We start from the raw sequence: 20484 nt of genomic DNA on the forward strand, positions 1-20484 counted from the left end.
ATATATATGTATATATATACATATATATATATATGTGTGTGTGTGTGTGAATAAAATCTGATCCTTAGAACGTTCATTAATAATTTGTTTTTTCTTTCTTTGCAGATATATACTATAATGACGACGTTACGGCCCCACAGGGTCTTATTCATAGGTAAGTGATTTGAGACCAAAACATGTTTCCTATTACAAAACACTCACGCACATTTAAGGAAAACTATTTCCATTAACCAGAGAGGCACTTCGTTAGATTCCATGACGAGCAATTTTAGAAGTTCATACAAATGACACTTGCATCTGTCCAACAATTTCACCTGTCAGTACGGAATATTACATTAATGAATACGTTCAATTCCCATTCCCAAAATGGTGATTACGAATTAAATGTTTAGAAGTTAGATTAAAATACATTCAATTCCCATTACTATTCCCAAATTTATGATTACGAAACCGGTATTTGGAATCATAACTATTACAAAAGTACGCCATCCTCAACTGACTTTTATAATTTTCAATACAATTCAACGAATGCATAAATCAGTAGTTATTAATAAAACATTAGTTAGCATATTAGGGGGAATGGTTAACCGGCTCATTTCCCCAACAAGAAGTGGCTCCATAAAAAAAAAAAATAAATCCCTTACATATTCAATTGCTAAATCGTCGATACACTTATGTGCAGTAAAACATTCATAACATCACTTCATGCAACTTCACATAAAGCTCATCAGCAGCACTTTGACATCTCCACACACTGCGTCATTCTTGTCTCTCTCATTTGTACAAAACGTACATTTCACTCCCATAAAGGAGAGTTGGTTCAACAATCCTCCGACACATTCCAACATCAGCCTCCACAGCTAATTCGAATCTCTTACCAGCCAATCTTTTGCACACAATCTGCTACCTTGCTAGTTTAACATATTCTAGGAATCACCTCTTTTCTTACAACCATCCACCATATTTTCCCAAATATTTCAACAAAACTATCAATTCCATACATTTACTTTCCATGCTATTATTTACTACTCCATACCCCTAATCTAGTTCACCTTTACTTTCCACTTTCTCTTCACTCTTTGACTAGTGTCTACATTTCCTCTTCGCTAACTTACCACAATCAACACAGTAAAAAGCATTTCAAATATTCCACACCATATTCACCAACCACCTTTTTTATCCGGCAGTAATATATTTACATCCATTGTCTGTTTTCCTTTTTACACACCTCCGGCCATTAAGATATGGCTTGCACATAAACTACTAACTTCTCAAACCCACTTTACCACCAAACTAATCACAATTCTTCCTATCAATTTACCCACCTGCTTCTTATCCTCAATACGCTTCACATTACCTTTATTCTCTCCCAAGTTCTTTTCTCGGCCCATACACTGAATGCCACTTTCAGCTTTTGCTCTTTATTGGTCAAAGCTCCTTCATACCCGTCCCTGAGTATCGATAAATAAAATAAAAAGTATGAATAACAAACAAAATTAAAGTACAAAAAAAAAAAAACAACACATGAATACACCAACACACCCACTGTCTACTCACCTCTAGCATTACTAATTATAGCTTCTATGACTGACTATGTCAATGAATATGCAATTACATTAGAAGAATAACCTTTTAACGCTTTCCAAAAACACTAAATTTCATTTAACTGCTATTGTATATCATTTTCGTATGTAACTCAGTACATTACTCTATAGTATACAATGTAAAATTAACAATATTAGTCTATTTTATATTCTCTCTAGTTTGGTTAGGATAATACAATGATCTTCTGTTCCCTCCCTTACTAATATTCATGGCATAGAACATAACAAGTTCCTAACTAGACTGACTAGCAACTGAAATGAAGCCTAACCAGCAAATATTGGTAAATATCCATGGAAATGGTCTAGCCTGTCATCCTTTAATATCTCTCCTATATAATAAAGTGCAAAAGTCTAGTTTTATGTAACACACACACACACACACACACACATATATATATATATATATATATATATATATATATATATATATATATATATATATATATACAGTATATATGCATATAAATAAATTCAAATAAGCTATATATTTTTTATACATTAATGTCTGGATTCTCTTAACGACCTCGGGATCAGAGCCCCAGGCGAAATCACACAAAGACACCAGCTTCTTACCGACCGGGAGTCGAACCCTGGTCCAGGAAACTTGTATGAACAATGACATACCAGGTGGCCAAGTGGTATGTCAAGGTTCATACAAGTTTCCAGGACCAGGGTTCGACTGCCAGCCGGTCAGAACCTGTTGTCTTTGCGTGATTTCGCCTGGGGCTCTAATCCCGAGGTCGTTAAGAGAATCCAGACATTAATGTATAAAAAATATATGGCTTATTTGAATATGATAAACAAGTCTACATGTGCAAAATTTATCATCTATATATATATATATATATATATATATATATATATATATATATATATATATATATATATATATATATATATATATATATATATATATATATATATATATATATATATATATACACACAATTTTTTCCTAGTCATACTTAGGGGAATTGCTAGACAGACGTCCCTATGGTAGGGGAGAGAGAGTAGTCATATACTAGTCAAAGGGATTCTAGTTAGGAAAGGGGGAGGGGTGGTAAGGGTTGAACCTCTGTGTGCATATCTACTTAAATGTGTAGCTGTCATTTTTGACGGGTCGCGTACACTAGTAAATTATATAAAGAGTAAAGTAGCCAAACCAGTTTCATATTGAAATTACTGACAAATTATAGCACCAATAATGGAAACATCTTTTCTCTGTTTTTGACTGGATTTTCGTGATGGAAAATTGTGGTAAAGAATGCATAATACTGAACATCTTAAAAATCAGAACAATCCGCACTTTCCCTGAACAACATTTTGTAAGAAGTGTACACCCAATTATATAACCAATGTTTTAGATTTCCTTCTTGAATTAATACCACAGCAAAAGCAGATCTAGTTTGGCATACAGACTTTTCCTTCATTACCATACACTTATGTTGAAAGCTATAATTAGATTTTGTACTTCCAAAGTAGGGACACTATGATTGAAAAAAAAAATGCTATGATACAGTACAGTAATTCAATCAACCACCAGAATAATGACAATAATGGAAAACAAGGGTTAGGCTTCTCCATAACATCAGCTCCTTGCATTATTGGATACCCTTAACCTTTACCTCTTTTACTATCACCACCACAGAAACAAAGAAAAAAAGAAAATTAAAATGTAACAAGGTCTATGTCAAATATCCAGCTACTCACCGCAGCCTATGCTATTGTACAGTTCAACCCAACAGGAAAGGCAGATCTAATGTACTGTACACTTAGTAGATTCATACACCAGGCTGCTTTACCCCTTTTTACTTTATCTTGCTGGTGGTGTGTATATATATATATATATATATATATATATATATATATATATATATATATATATATATATATATATATACTGTATATATATATATATATATATATATATATATATATATATATATATATATATATATATATATATATACAGTGATGCCTCAGGATACGAAAGTAATCCGTTCCGGATACGGTTTCGTATCCTGATATTTTCGTATCCTGAGTCGCGTTTTACATGTAAATAGCCTAATCCGTTCCAAGCCTGACAAAAAGTCACCTTTTCTTTCATAAACACGCTAAACTGTAGTAATAAACATGCAATGCAGCCATTTCTATAATTCAATAATTAACCCAACCGTTAAAAACAGCCTAATCCATTCCAGAAACCACCATGAGATTATTCAATAATGTAGTTATAGCCTAGTTATCCCCTCCAAGCCCTAAGAAAACGGTCCATTTTCTTTACTACTGTATAAAAGTTATGGTACTGTATGTAAAGCATTTGGATCAGTGAAGGTGTATTGTTACCTGTACACCTAAATTAAGGGTTGATACCCTGAAAAAAAAGGTACTGTACTCTCAGCGACGAGTTGGGATCTCGTAAGCTTTTCGTATCCTGAAAATGTTTTCGTATACTGGGGCATAAAAATCTTTGTATCGCTTTTCGTATCCTGAATTTTTCGTAAGCAGAAACTTTCGTATCCAGAGGTATCACTGTATATAAATCCTTACATTTCCTTACCAAAATATTTCTTCCAATTCAACAATGAATTGCTGCTAAAATACATAATTTGGTAATTATACCGTAGAAATTAATTTCTTGTCAAATACAGTATATGATCTATAGATTTTTTGTGAAAAAACTTAATATATAGCAGGAAAATATGACAATGGTAACGGTAGAGATACATCGTAACCTTACGTCCCTTACCCTAGACCTAGACTATGAACCATCACCCTACACAATCTGAAATTACGAAATATAGTACTGTAGTACTTAAAGGCATCCATCTTCATCTAACCTGCATGTTGGAGAGCAAAGGAAAGGACAATGTCCTAGAGACTAATTCTATATAGGCCTACATATGATCAGCACTGAATTCCCTTAGCCACCCAAGCTAGGAACAGGCAGAGCTATGCAAATAGATGCTGATAACTCAGCAGATAGACCAAACCACCTCTCCAAACACCCACCCCAACATCAGAAGATTGCAGAAACTACTAGATATTATGTGCTTGAGCAGGACTTTTTCAAAATGGGGAATATGCAATATAACTTCAATACAGTTTTCAGAAAATAGTAGCAACATAAACTTTTATAATCATTAGTGGTTAATGCTGATTGTATATCTGAAACTTCTTATTCAGTTGAGCCAATTATCCTCCCCTAAGGAGGATAATTGGCTCAACTGAAGTGCATAGAAGATTTATTATTTTCAAAAGTGATGTTGCAATTTGTTAATTGATATGCAGATCAATATGAAAAAAAAACTAAAATAGTTAAATACTGTATACATAACAGCCTATATCCAGCAACTATGGGGGGCCCCAGTAAGAAATTGCAGATTTTAAGTAGGTGGAAAACTAAAATCCAATACAACAAAAATGCACAGAAATACATAATATATGGTTGACAAAATCAATGGCACTCATAATACATATATAGCCTAGGGTGCTTGACTTTTACTTAGCCTGGGGAGGAGGCATTAAGTCTATCTTCAACCAAACACCCCATTCTAATCAAGCATGTTTTAAATTAAATAAGATTACGAGGGTATGTCCCAAAGTAACCTAACAATACCAAGTCCATACCTGACTGGGAAGTTTTACCCTCTTGAACACCAATAATTAACCTGACCACGGAAGGTGTATATTAAATAAAATTATAGGGCTGCATCCTGGCCTAACCTAACAGAGGGTACCAGATCCTTACCTGGCCAGGGACATCTCTTGACAAACCACCTAACCTTACCACATAAATACACTAATACAGTCCAAATTAACTTAAGGCATAACATCCCAACCTTTTCTACAAAACTTAACATTTTATGTAGAAACAATGTAAAATTGATCAGGTCTAAACAGGAATTAAAAGTGACATGACATTTTTAATTTTCATTTCTGGAATATATCGGCAACTAATTGAAATAAAAATTGTACCGTCTCTCACACAATTCAAATAAAATTTTTGGTTTGCCGGTAGCCTAGCTGTCTAACAGAAATCATAGGTAGCAAATATCATTTTGTACATGGAATAGACAAATTAATAGGGTCAATGATGTTGTTCTCTGTACAAGTTCAGTATTGCACATTTCTCTTACTGATGAACCATATAAATGAAAGAGCAGAAGCCTAAAATGGGGGATTAACCAATGGAATAGCAAGAAATTTCTTATATAATGTAAAGCATATACCGTATGTTGAAAACTGGGTATTTATTGAGCAAAATTTTGAAAGAATTGCAGAAAAACAAGTCTGAAGTCAAAAATAAATTCTCTTACAAAGTGGTTGGAGGCATAGGAGAAGTATAATACTGTGCAAAGTAATTACAGTACCTGTAGTTACATACTTTTGAAACATTGAAATAATGAACTTCTCCCAGTATGGACGTGTGCAAAAATGATAACTACAAAACTAAAATGCTGTACATTACTGTATGTCAAAAATAAAAAACTATAGCAGAGTTTCAAAATTTGCGGCTAAGCGGAAGGTTAGTTCAGGGCACTGGCACTAAGCAGCGTGCTGAATGTCTTGGGATAATAATGAATTTATAAATGTTTTAGTTCTAATAAAATCATCGATAAAACACCAACACCCGAGACAGAAGGGGAAAATCCTGCACTCGCAATACCATTTCCGTGATAAATGTTACAATTTCTTGTTCTTGATATCACGAATCTTTTAATCAATTTGTATTTTTCCTAACCACTAACAGGTAAACAAAGCCGTTAGAAAAATAACAGCAGTTTTGTAGATAATTTTTTATTTTGGGAAATTATCTCACTTATATTAGTTTTTACATTTGTTCCTATAAACAAACAAAAAACATCAAAATGCCTTATTCTCAACTCCGAAAGGCAATCTGGACCCAAGTTGAAATTTTTACCAAATTACTGTAAGTGCCATTTCCATTATAAAAACAAGGTGCAGTATTATAATTAGAGCTTTGAATGGTTGTCTAAGATAAACTTAATTACATTAAACCTTTGAGCCATAATCCCCTTCCAAATGACTTGGCCCTTAAGCCAAATGCCATTTTTTCAATTTCCTTTTACTCAGCAACCAAACTATAGGAGATAGGACTTTACAACATTTAGTTTTACATAGCTGACTAAATTTCTTTTCCACTGATATATAATGTTACATATTTTGTAAAATTTTCATTAATATAATTAATAAAAGGGTAAAAACTGGTAATTACTGGACATAAATTACATCATATGCGCTGAAATGGAGGTTAATTACAACCAACAGCAACAGCATTCAAAAGCTTAGACCAGAGCTAGATTTGGATGACTAAAATATATTTTCTCTGGATAATACTGTAATGTATTTCAAACAAAGCTGGCCTACATTTCTACAGGAATTTGGTAGTTTCAGATACATGACCACTATGGGAAAAAAAAAAAATAAATAAATAAAAAAATAAAGGATGGGGACCTTCAAAAAATAAAGGTTTCTGGGTGACCACCTAACCTAACATAGTGATGGGTCCTCCTTACTTGTCAAGAGCGAAGCCCCCTACATCCTTCTCCTTTCCCTATGCAGTCATAACTATGTTATATCACTTCAAAGAAATACAGTATCTAATACACCGCTTATGCACTTAGGTTGGGCCTACAGTATTACACTATCTCATGTGCAACAGTTGGTGATTTGGCTTTCTGTAGTAGAACTGTTCACTGTATTAGGAAGTACAAAATATTAAAAAGAAATTACCATTAAAGGTACTGATACATAATCCAGAATTTTAAAATCCTTACTTTAAGCTGGTTACAATTCATTAAATTTGGTATAAAATTTATTGAAACCAATCTACTAAACAAACACAAATAAAATGTCAACTTTAAACAAGTCTTCACCATAAAATGTTGCCGGTTTTCTGGAACTACACTAAAATAACAAAACTGAATTTGAATGAAAAAGCTAAAAACAAATGAACCAATCAAGTTTCAACATTATCCCAGTTCTAAAAACTACAGTATATGAAAAACAAAATACAACCCGATTTTCTGGTAAATATAACATGGCCGTATACACGACAATACATGACACTCTTCTTGCCAAATCAGTTTCTTATAAGTACCTTTAGTCTAAAAACAATGTTTCCACTTACAAATATTTTCCCATTTTTCTTCCCTATTATGACCTGGGTCCCATTTGCAATTACAGATGTATTTCTATATTTGAAAAACCATATTTCACCATGGATACAAACATTAATATAAACCCACCTTAGGTTCCTAAATTAAGCTAACTTAGGAAGTCATGCCCTTACCTATCGCGGTGGCTGCGTCCTCCTTGCAACCCCACTGGGACATAGTACCCTTGCCTTATTGCTTGAAAATGTTAATCCGAACCGAAGTTATTCATGGTTTACCAAAAGATAACAATGAACTTTTCAAGTTCAATTGCTGGTGCTTCCTTGATAAAGCCTGGCTATCATATCATAAACTTAATGCAAGACTAAGTCTCAACCCTGTTTCCCTCCTAATCGAATTTACTCCTGGTAACATCAAAACATATTTCTTAAATCATAAAACTAGCTTCATTTTGCATTTCAGACCAAGATAAACCACAACTTTCCCATAAATAAAACCGATCTAACAAGTAATAAGAAAGATTCCGCATGTCCTAACGAAATACATGTACCCCTTGATACCCATGCTAACTTTCGTTTTAACTTTACCCGTGCACCGTTACTTCCTTTCATGCAACGAGTAGAAAAATTACATTCAATGTAAGTTCTCTCGGCCAACTAGGCAATTATAGACTTAATTTCTTACCCATATACCTATTCTACTTGTTCTTTACATAAAAAAGGTATCCGTTCCTTACTATATCTTACTTGGATGATATGAAAGACTACATCCCTCAAACCAAGGTCTAAGTTTGTGACAGCATTCCAATAACACTTCATAACTTACCTGTAGCTCATTTTCTACAACTGGTTTCGTCACGTTATTAACTTGATATAGCTTTTGCATTAAAGATATTTTAGGCTTAACAGCACATAAATCTCGATATCGCGCGAAACACACACCGCCGTAACACACACAAAAAATTGCCAAACAAGTAACTGGCAAACGGAGCAACACTAAGTAAGTAGTAACTCTGACTAGAAGTCGTATACAACAGGGTGGTAAACATGACAAATTATTATTTGTATCGTTAGTATGACATTAAATAAAAATGTATAAAATAATGAAGACTAGGAAACACTTGTTAAAAATATATAACAATATTATTATAATCATTAGAGTTACTTAGTTCCAATAAATCTAAAACTCTGGAACTATAGTTCTACAGGGTTGGTAGACATGGCACATACTCTTTCAACATTATCCTATGTTTCAAACAGCAATTAAATGAGATGTCACTCTCATATATTGTTTCTCTCAGTTATTAATGTATTTCTGTTATCATGTAGAAACATGATTGTGTTTTACAAATATGTTTCCCGTATTGTTCGTCTTTATAAAATTGATTACTAGTAAGCCTATAGAAAATTGACGTCGAATTTTAGTGCCTTTCCTCTTTTAACTAGAAGGGAATGCAGACAAAATCAGGAACGTTATATAGAGCACATAATGACTCGTTCAAGTTATATAACATATCTGTTTTACAAACAGCAGCTGGAAATCATTGTACTCCTTTTTTGCTTCTTATCTAGCAAAACATAAATGAAATTTGTACTTAATTAAAGAAATTCTGAAAAAGCAAAAACATTAGGCCTATGTTCAGATCATAACGGGTAACCACCTGATACTTTGTTTCTTTTATAACCAGATTATGAGTTTTAAAGGAAGCGATGCCACTTATTTTGGCTTTAACCACTCTCATACATTCATCTTCACCAGATAAGCAAATAAGAAAATCTAGTTACTTGGCCAGTATAAGGCAATGTCAGACAAAATATTCCTTAAAAAAATAAGTATTAATTACGGCATGTTAATGTTTACGGGCAAACTCACAGCAATTATCATCAATGTTTACACACATACGCATTCATACTATTTCAAACTAACAGTGTGATGCAAAAATGGGATTTAAATAGTGAATTCAGAGATGGTCAATATTTTTACAGATCTTTTTCTATTTCCTCCCTTTGAGAATAGTCTTGTCTTGCAATAGAAAAGGTTATAGAAACATAACAATCTTATATTAGATATGAAAATTAAATCGTTTCCCAGAAAGTAAAATAAATACCTTATCGATTTTCATTGTAACATAGCCTTATGATATGAAAAATTCCTCATAGATTGAAGAAATGTAGTGTCTATATAGAAAAAATAAAAAAAATATAATCATTAATAATCCTCTCTCTTTTTTTACAGCTGTCGGAGTGTTGGCATGGTCCTGTTTCGTGGTATGTACCGAGTAACTATTCTATTGAGTCCCAGTGGGCCTCTAGTTCCTTTTGGAATTCAATTGTTGAACTTGAAGAATTTGTTTAGAAAATTTTACTTGTGATCTTGCTGAATCTGTATTTAGAATCTTACTTGTCCTGTCTTTCTTTGACATAATTTATATTTATTTCATCTGCTAATCTTGATTAATTTTTGACTCACTGATGCCTTAATCATTTCTTATTTGCAAAATATTTAACTTTCATTTCCTTAAATTCTGTCTTTCGTGGTCAGATGGAAATTTTATACAGATTTATCTTCAACAACAGAATTCGTATCTGTTAAAGTATTCTTTATAGTTTTGCATGGAGCAGTATAAGGATGACGATGGCCGAAAACGAGTTCTGAAAAATTATCTGGAATAAATATCAAGTTAAATTATAATAATTTAGAGATTCGCTGCAATCATCGTTTATGAAAATTACAGTATATCAGGAACTAGTTCGAGTTTTCTTTTCTTAAGAAATACCACAATAATGGTGGAATAAGAATTATAATTTCTGCTCAATTATTCTGATAAAATTGAAAATAGACCGAGGATAGGACAAGCACAAATCAAATCCAAGTCTCTAACATCTACGGCAAAACCTTGACTGGCAGACTTGACGCTTGAATAAAAAAATTTTCATTTAATTTGTTCCAATCTATAATATAGGACTAACCACTGACTCTTAGCCATCATCCTCATTTTGCTGTAAGGACTGCATTATCATCAGAGACCTTTAATTCTAGAATTTAATGCGGAAAAACGACATTAGCAAGTCGAACGATTGATTTGTTTAATGTGAAACAGCATTGTTGTGTCTGTCAAGATTTTTTTTATTGTTTTTGAACGCGAGTTCCTAGGTTTTTGACAACAGGTGAAAGATTAGTGTAATAAGATCTATCACTGAAGAAAAATCTACTAATATCTCTGGCTTTTTGCAATATAAGATAAAGCCTCTACAAAAAGACTCAGAAATTCCTTATTTTTGGTTTATATTAACCTATCTGCTAATATATATCCTTGGTCATTCTGTCAATTGCAATTGCTTTTACTAACCATCTTCTTTTGTAATAAAAACGGTTTGTTTGTTCATCAGGTCAGAGCGCAAGAAGAGGAAGCGGTCTCCAATGCACTGACAGCAGGTAATTATCTGATGTGGTGCTTCTGGAACGAAGCTCGTTGGACAAGGGACCTCACGCAATGCTAAGTGCAGTCAGCTTGAAATAAAATTGTAGCTATTGGCCACACTGTCATTTAGCTCTAAAAGCTTGCATTTGGTTGTATCACAAAACGTCAATAGCCACAATAATTTCAGCAATCCGTTTATAGAATTGGTTTCTTTGACAGCTGTTTCATAAAGAATTTGACATGAAATGTTCTCCTTTTGCAATTTCAAAGACATTTTTATATTCACTTCCTACATCTACTTTTAAGAGCAGAGCAAAATTTCAGTATGTTCCCTCGGGTAGGGTTTCTCCTATTTTATTCTTACCTACTTTTGCATTACCCAAGTCTGTAATCTCTCTGTATCTAGTCTGTATTAAAAAGCTGATTGGCTTCCCACCCTGTTCCATATGCCTCTCATATTCTAAGTTTTAATTGCAAGCTTATGCCAATTCTATAGCGGATATCTGCAAAGTTTATATTTTGGTGATAGGGCTATGGTTTGTAAACTATAGACTATACAATTTAGACGACTTGTGAATGCTACAAGAGGTATTTATTCATTAGAAATACTTGACAAAATTAAGACAATATCATTTCAACATGAACAAAATCCCAAAAAGTTATGATAGAAAGCTTCTGGCCTATTATGTAAACTTTGAGAACATTCTGAAGGGTGAGTGTGCTAAGTTTTAAGTTAGAACATTATAAGTGATATGCGATTTCATTTGAAGCATTTTAGCCTTATAAATTAATGAAACTGTGTGTGTATAAAGTGTGGATTTATGTTTTGACGTTTTTAACCAAGTGATAAGACTGTTTCAGGTTCACTACTTCTGGGTGACAAATATCCTGACAAGGGAAGACAGTCACACAGTGCATCAGATCACCAGATCAAGTATCTGAGACCTGTGTGACCTTAGAAGACTACAGAGATTCCTGGATCCAATGATTATCTGATTCCGATTTGGAGCCAGTGACGGGACACTTGGCAGAATGAAAGTGTCATCAGGATTTGGACTAGTTCTGACTATTATGACAATGACCCTTGCATGTTTTCCTTCCTTCCACCCATCATTCTATTTCACTGGCTATCTTATCTTTTATGTATGTCCTCAGCCATTTTGATTAGAAGGAATATCCGTAAAACTTAGGTATTTTCATATCAACAAAATTTGCAATATTTTAAAATTCAATTATTAGTTACCAATTTTCCATTTGATAATAAAAAATCACCAAGTAATATAATTTGACATAACCAACCCTATCTATGAAGCACCACAGTAGAAATTTGAGTGAGATATTTTGCACGCTAAAGTTTGAATTTGAAGCATTACCCATTATATAGTTTGATATGTCTCCTCAATTTTTCTACTGTGGCATGATTTGAACTCTCATTAATGCTTTCTTTTCTGTTTTTTTAATCATCCTACAGTGGATATCATTCGACTTGGGGACCCTGATGACGACATGATAGTTGGTGAAGCTGGCAGTGATTATCCAACATATGCAGAAGTACCCAACACTGCTTTCAGGTATGTAATGAATTCGGAATGGTAACGAAAATCTTTGCTTGATTTCAATGTATCCACATATACTGCATATATATAGAATAGTTGATAGAAATATTATATGTGTAAACTATTTCTACACTATACCTATATAAGTATTTATACTGGTATGAGCAAGGTAAATCAAACACCAATATTCATCTTTTTAACTATGTTTACGAAAATATGCAAAAGTTCACGATTGAATTGTATTGATTATATATTTTTTCTTTCATATCTAGATGTGAGCAGCAAGGACTTCCCGGTTATTATGCTGATCAGGAGACTCAATGTCAAGTCTTTCACATTTGTGTCACTCAAGGCCGACGACTTGAGCAGTTTTCCTTCCTGTGTCCCAATGGAACCATCTTCAATCAGCAGTACCTAGTGTGTGTGTGGTGGTATGACTTTGACTGCAGTCAGGCTTCCTCTCTGTATAGAATTAATGCTGACATCTTTGGTGACACACCATCAACGTTTTCTGATGATGGCACAGGTACAGCAGCTGCTAGCGCCATAAGAGATAGGCCTGCTACGTCCAGATTTCCTGTAAGAGGGGGTGTTATACAAGGAGATTTGTCTGATAATGGAGTCAGAACCGGGGGATCTGCAACACTCCCACTTTCACCACGTGATGAAGGAACTGGAGGCAGAGGAAGGTTTCCCACTGTTGCTAATGGACTAGGTACTGCAGGAGGGCTACCCACTGCTGATAGAGACCAAGATACTAGAAGAGGATTAACAACACCAGTAAGTGGACCAGGCACAAGAGGTAGATTACCCAGTTCATTAAATAACCAAGGTGCTAGAGGGGGATCACCTACATTGGGAGCTGGCCAAGGCCCAAGGGGTGGATTACCTACTGCAGCAGTTGATCAAAGTATTGGAGGAGGACCTACTTCTTTAATAGCTGACCAGAGTACAAGAGGTGGATTATTCGGTTCAGAAAATGGCCAAGTTCCTAGAGGAGAAATATCTCAAAGCCTGCTACCCCAAGTTAGTAGTCCACAAGAATTAGGAGGATTTCCTGGGACCTTTGGAGTATCAAGCAGACCTGGAACCTTGGGATCCATTCCTGATTCTGGACGTGGTACAGGCTTCTCTGGAGATAGAACAGGGGCTGCAGGAGTTGCCTCTTCAAACCTAGGACCAGAGACCACAAGCTTGTCACAGATATCAGAAGATGCTAGTAAAACAGGGGGATTTTCTGGTTTTGTGGATGAACCATCCATTACACCTGGCTTTGGAATAAGTCAACCAGGTACTTCAGACACTTCTACTACATCTCAATATAGGCCTGTAACTGCAGGTGTTTCTTCTAGTGGAATAAGAGACATTGATGGAGAAGGACGACCAGTAGTTACAGGTGGAAGACCAAGTGCAGTAAGGATTACAGGTTCAAATGGTACACCTGGACTAACAGATGGATTCACAAGCCCAGTAAGAGAAACAGGTACAACAGGTACCGGCTTACCAAGTAGAAGTGCGACAACAGGAGAATCCCCTTCAATATCTGGCGGACCTGGTACCACAGGAAATTTCATTGACACAGAACAAGGATTTTCGCCTTTCAAAACAGATACATCTACAAATGTAGGATCAGCTGGGTCAGACTTCCCACCTGGAGCACCAGGAGAATCCACCACTTTTACCAATGGATTAGGTTCAACAAGACTTTCTGGCCAAATTAGTGAACCTGGGGCAACAAGTGGCATTTTTGGATTACCAGGAAGTCCTGATACAACGGAAAATCTTATTGGATCATCAGGTAAACCTGGTCAATCAGGGTTTATTGGCTCACCGTTCAGTCCTGCAGCATTTGGAGGAGAGCTAGGTACTCCAGGGCTAAGTCCTGATTCATCAAGTAAACCTGTTACAACTGGAGGATTTATTAGCTCATTAGGCACACCTGGAACTACAGGTTTCCCCATTTCTTCAGATGGCCCTTCATCAACTGGAGGATTTACTAGTTCATTTGGTAGACCAGGTACAATAACAGGAATCACTGGCACCTCAGGCATACCAGCAACAGGAGACAAACTATTCTTAACAACTGGTAAACCTGGTATAACTGAGTTTACTGGCAATGTACCTAGTACTACTGCAGGATTTGCTGATTCAACAAGAGCACCCGGAGTGGAAATAGGAATTGGAGGGGTCAATAATGACCTTTTCACCACTGAAGGAATTCGTGACTCAGTAAGTGGACAAGGGCTATCAGATATCATTACTTTTGATACCAGACCAGAGAAAACTGATACACTAATCTCTCCTACTGGTGAAATTCTATCCTCCGGTATATCAATAGATTTCCCAACTGAAACTTTATCTTCAGTAGGATTATCAGATGGAACAATATCTTATTCACCTGAAAAACCAGAAATCACTCCAGGACAAAACTTCTTTGAGACTAACTTTGGAAGTTCTCCTAGTGTAAGTGGTGGGCTTACAGATAGCACAGGAAGTATTACAGACCAGTTTGACTCAGTAGCAGGAGTTACATCACCAGGTATTAGGGACTCATTAACCAGTTCCATTAGTTCATCAGGTAGTCCAGGATATTCATCTGTAAGGCCTCCTTCTGGTGGTTCATTTGAAACATTCCAACGTCTCGGGGAAGATCCAGTAAGTGGTTTTGATTCTAGTTTGGGTACTTTAGATGTTCAAGGAGTTAATACAGAGACTGAAACAGAAACTGGGCAGTATGATCAAACGCAAGACGCTATTAATCAAGGTGTGCTGCAGGATCAAGGACAATTCATAACTCAGCAAGGGCTGGTTGGACCTCAGCTTATTCAAGGGCAAGATGGATCTGTATTGGAACAGATAGATCATAACCAAGTGTCAGGTGCAGGACTTGATAAAGATGGATTTAGCATTGTTCAGGGTGCACTTGGTCAAGATCAGGCAATTGCAATACAACTTCAGGGTCAAGAGCCTACTCAGGGACTGGTACAGTCAACTGATGCAGCATTAGGCCAAGTGGATACAAACCAAAGGCAAACACTAGGTAATTTTGTGCTGGGTCAAGAACAGCCCGTTCATTCTACAGAAAACCAGAGAAATCAAGGCTATAATTATCCAACCCCTTTTACTAGTCTAACACCAGGTTTAGGAGTTACTACTGTAACTCAATCACAAAGCACAAACCAAGGAAATTCTATTCTAATTTCTGGAGGTCAAGACTTTTCATTCCCTATTCAACATAATACCCAAGGTACAGAAATAGATGGTTTTAAGGGTGTGGGAAATATTGAAGAAAACAGTAATATCCTTTTTTCACAAGGAACTTTGACTAATCAGAATGATGCTGGTTATCAAACCTCTCAGGTAACTGGAAATACATTATTGAATAGTAATGATAATAATATTAATGATAATACAATACTTTTAGTAGATAATCTATCTTCTACAGTTGATTTGCGTAATCAAAATCAGCCGACAAGTAGCACAGTCAATATAGTTTCAGGAAATGGAGAATCATTACAAGGCCCAAATTATAAGGACCCATCGGCAGGTAATATACCTGAAGTAAATTCTTTCTCAATCAGTGCTCCCCAAATACATAGTCAGCCAGAATCCCAGTCAATTTCAGATATTTCAAATGCTCTTTCGGCTAATGTTGCCTCAGATGTTAATTCTGTAGGAAGTCATGCTGGTATAATTCAAGAATATAGTCCTCCATCTATAGAGTTTTCTTCAGGATCTAATTTACGAGAAAATGAGTCAAGCTTCGTCCAAAAACCCTTGAGTGGAATATCAGTAAATAATATTCTTTCTACTTCACCTGTATCATTAACAGACAGTCTTAAACAAGAAGTTGTGGCTCCTGTAACTCAAGCCAAACCAACATTTACTTTTAATGCTCCACAGAATAGATTGTCTGGTATTGACTTAACAGCTTTACAGCAAGGGTATTTACCTCCTGCAAATGAAATTTCACAAAGCTCCATTGGCTCCTCTGTGCCCTTAACTGGCCTTAGCCTTCCTTCATTAAGCCCTCCCAACACTTCACCATTTAAATCATCAAACTTAACATCCTTTACATCACTAGGCTCTCAAAGTTCATCTTTACCTGTAACAAGTTCCAAAGAGACACCATTATTTGGATTATCAGGTTCACAAGATTTCAAAGGTTCATCGGGAATAACATCTTCTTCTAATGTTAATCAGGATACCTCTGTAGGAACTAATTCCTTCAATTTCCCTTCGCAATTCAAATTTAGCAGACCATTGGGAATCTCTCTTACTAATGCATTCACAGGAACTTCGTCTTCCACGCAAGGATCATCTACTGGTTCTCAAACATTTTCTTCTAGTCTACCAGCTTTCTCACAAGATAATGCCAATGTTAATATTGGAAGACTGTCTAATACGTCACCATTTACATCATCAAACTCAACATCATTTGTATCACTAGGCTCTCAAAGTTCATCTTCACCTTTAACAAGTTCCAAAGAGACACAATTATTTGGATTATCAGGTTCACAAGCCTCAAAATTTTCCCCATCAATTCTCAAAGGTTCATCAGGAATAACATCTCATTCAAATCCTAATCAGGGTCTTTCTGTAGGAACTAATGCGTTCAATTTCCCTTCGCAATTTCAATCTTCTAGCACACCATTGGGAATCTCTCTTACTAGTACATCCACAGGAACTTCATCCAAAGGTTCACCAGGAATAACATCTCAATCAAATCCTAATCAGGGTCTCTCTGTAGGAACTAATGCGTTCAATTTCCCTTCGCAATTTCAATCTTCTAGCACACCATTGGGAATCTCTCTTACTAGTACATCCACAGGAACTTCATCCAAAGGTTCACCAGGAATAACATCTCAATCAAATCCTAATCAGGGTCTCTCTGTAGGAACTAATGCGTTCAATTTCCCTTCGCAATTTCAATCTTCTAGCACACCATTAGGAATCTCCCTTACTAGTACATCCACAGGAACTTCATCCACAGGTTCATCAGGAATAACATCTCAATCAAATCCTAATCAGGGTACCTCTGTGGGAACTAATCTCTTCAGTTTCCCTTCACAATTCAAATTTAGCACTCCATTGGGAACCTCCCTTACTAGTACATCCACAGGAACTTCATCTTCCCCAACTGTTTTCTCAGCTACACAAGGATCATCTACTGGTTCTCAACAAATTTCTTCTACTCTACCAGGTTTCTCACAAGATAAGACTAATAATAACATTGGAAGACTTTCATTCCAAAATTTATCTCCTCTTAATTTGGGATATCTCCCTCCTGTCAGTGATTCCAAAAGAAATATACGTCAAGTTGAACATGGACAGAGCAAAATTTATGTTACCCCGGTACCAAACAGAGACCAAAAACTGGGCGTGTCTGAGCAGCGATCAAATGGTGACAGAGCTTTTAGACCGTCTTTACCGTTTAAAAATGATGATACTTCAGAGTTCATGCCAAAATCCTCGTCTAACCGTTTTGGGCGAATCTTCTTCCCCTCAAGTCGACACAGTGATGGTTTCTCCATTACATCTATAGATAACACAAGAAGGAGATCTTTTGTCCCAACATCTAGTTCTCAGTTTATCCCTTCTAAACAATATAATCTCTCTTGGAAGTCTTAGAGACCGACCGTATGAGAAGTGCCTGAAAAAATGATATCAAGCATATCATATTAGACTTATGTATTAGACGACTGATGAAGTCGTGTTTTTGGTGCGAATAGGTTAAGCTAGCTATTAGATATGTGTCAAAGTCTAACCCTAGGAGAGAGTGCTGTGCACTGTCGTTGTACCAAGTCTTTCAAGACAAAGATTTTCCGTCTGCCTTAAGGTTCACCATTATAATTTGCTTCATATAAAAATGGTAAATAATGATTAAGCCTATTAAAAAAAAAACCTTAAGTAAGATAGAAAATTTGTCTACAGGTGTCTATAAATTATTAACAAATATATTCATACATCAGTACTCACAGCAGGCTAGTGCGTACTTTGTTTTGTGTTTTGTTGTTATTGTTAGCATATATGTTCTTTTCTATTATAATGACCTAATGTTATATAATAAACTTCATAATTCAAAATAATTTAGTTTCATTTCTCGTGTACCTAATATATTCATTTCATGTCTGCATATGATTTTCTCTGCCTTGTCTCTTCCTTAGAAAAAAAAATTCTTAGGTATAGACATCGTGTTCACAACATACAACAGGAAAAAGTTTGGTTATTGATTACTAAATGGAAAAAGGCTTAAAGGGCAAACAATATTAGTTCTGTATTACTACACACTAAAAAAAAAAAAAGCTTTAGAAAAGAATCCAGCAGTAAATGAATCATACCTAACCAGAGAATTTATGGCCAAAAATCAAACAGGATTTGTATAAAATGGTGGATTTGTGTGGTCCTTTCCAGAAAAAAAACAATAAAACATTAAATCTCAGTCAGAAGGTTTCAGTCCTACAATATTTTTCGAAATAAAAAATCTAATGATTCTCACAATAGTTGATTTATAGATTGGTGCATAATTCCTGATGCTTGAAGGAATGATTAAACAAACCAAATGGGATAAAAGACAACGCTTCATATCATACTGAAACTTTATAAAGTGCACAACTGCAAATGAAACTCTTGGTCCCAGCGTCATTCAACACAGTAGCTTGTCAACCTTTCTTTATGGCCAGCTTCCTGTGGCAGTTGAACATGGAGATTTTTGTCTTCTAAAAACATTTTGGTTCATTTCTCTGCTGAAGATTAATGTTAGATAATTTTAACGAAAACCCATTATTCTTCTCTTGTAAAAACTTTTAAACTCTTTTACCAGTTTCTGCAGTTTCTCCTCACAGCCTCTGATCAGGAGGATCATAGGAAAGCATCAACCATTCCACACTTTATTTCTATCTTATAACATTGCACATCCATCTATTGTCTATCATCTGCTCTTTTACATCATCCCCCCTAACAATAGATATGTTTAACACCCATAGAGATAGGACACCGCCTTGTCTTAGGCACACTTTCACACCAAATCAGTCACAGTTCTGCTTCCATACTCTAATATGGCAACCTACTCAAAGACACTTAGCTTTCATCTTAAAAACTTTTGATCACTCTCAACAACCTATCATCCATGCCAAACATTTTCATCTGTCTTCACATTGCCTTTATCGATTCAATTATAAAGTTTCCTTTAGACTCAAAATTGACAAATACAGTATTTTCTCCTGAATTTTCAAATCTCATTCAATTATAAATAACAGACACTTCATCCATGTACCTCTCCATTGTCTAAAGTCAGTTTTCTTTTCTTAGTACTATATTTTATCGGTAAAAATTCTATAGAAAAAAACTTTTCTGGTGTACTAAGTAATGTTGCCACCTTAACATCTATGGTATGAAACAGTTATTCAACCATTACTTCAAAACCTTTTCAGCATCCACACATACCTTATGGACTATACCAAGCCCATCAGCTACAGTATAGTTGCTACACCATCGCCACCCTACTGTCAAATCTCGCTTGTAATCCCATGAATTCATCGTGATTTTTCTTCATAAAACTATCAATTGCCTTCCTTACATACTCATAGATCATCCCAACAAGTATTTTAAACGTTACACCAACATTTTCAAGCCTTGTATCAATCTGCTCCGCCTCTCTTCTAGCCTTTATATTTATATATTCAGAATAATTACTCGACTAATAAGTGAATATATTAATTTTAGACTGCATCTCTAGAGTTACATCTTTCATTCTTTTATCT

General features: G+C 35.3%; 1 protein-coding gene across 1 annotated transcript in view; it reads left to right on the forward strand.

Annotated features, from left to right (window-relative positions):
• The window catches only part of LOC137645678 (serine-rich adhesin for platelets-like), a 42667-nt gene extending 23870 nt beyond the window's left edge, over positions 1 to 18797 (forward strand). Inside the window, 5 exon segments of the mRNA XM_068378525.1 lie at positions 106 to 154; positions 9980 to 10011; positions 11134 to 11179; positions 12637 to 12736; positions 12994 to 18797. Of these exon segments, the coding sequence (XP_068234626.1) occupies positions 106 to 154; positions 9980 to 10011; positions 11134 to 11179; positions 12637 to 12736; positions 12994 to 18352 (5586 nt within the window). The 3' untranslated portion in view covers positions 18353 to 18797.
• Positions 18798 to 20484: the final 1687 nt, after the last annotated feature.

The sequence above is a fragment of the Palaemon carinicauda genome, chromosome 8 (genome assembly GCF_036898095.1).
Source record: "Palaemon carinicauda isolate YSFRI2023 chromosome 8, ASM3689809v2, whole genome shotgun sequence".
Lineage (NCBI taxonomy): Eukaryota > Metazoa > Arthropoda > Malacostraca > Decapoda > Palaemonidae > Palaemon > Palaemon carinicauda.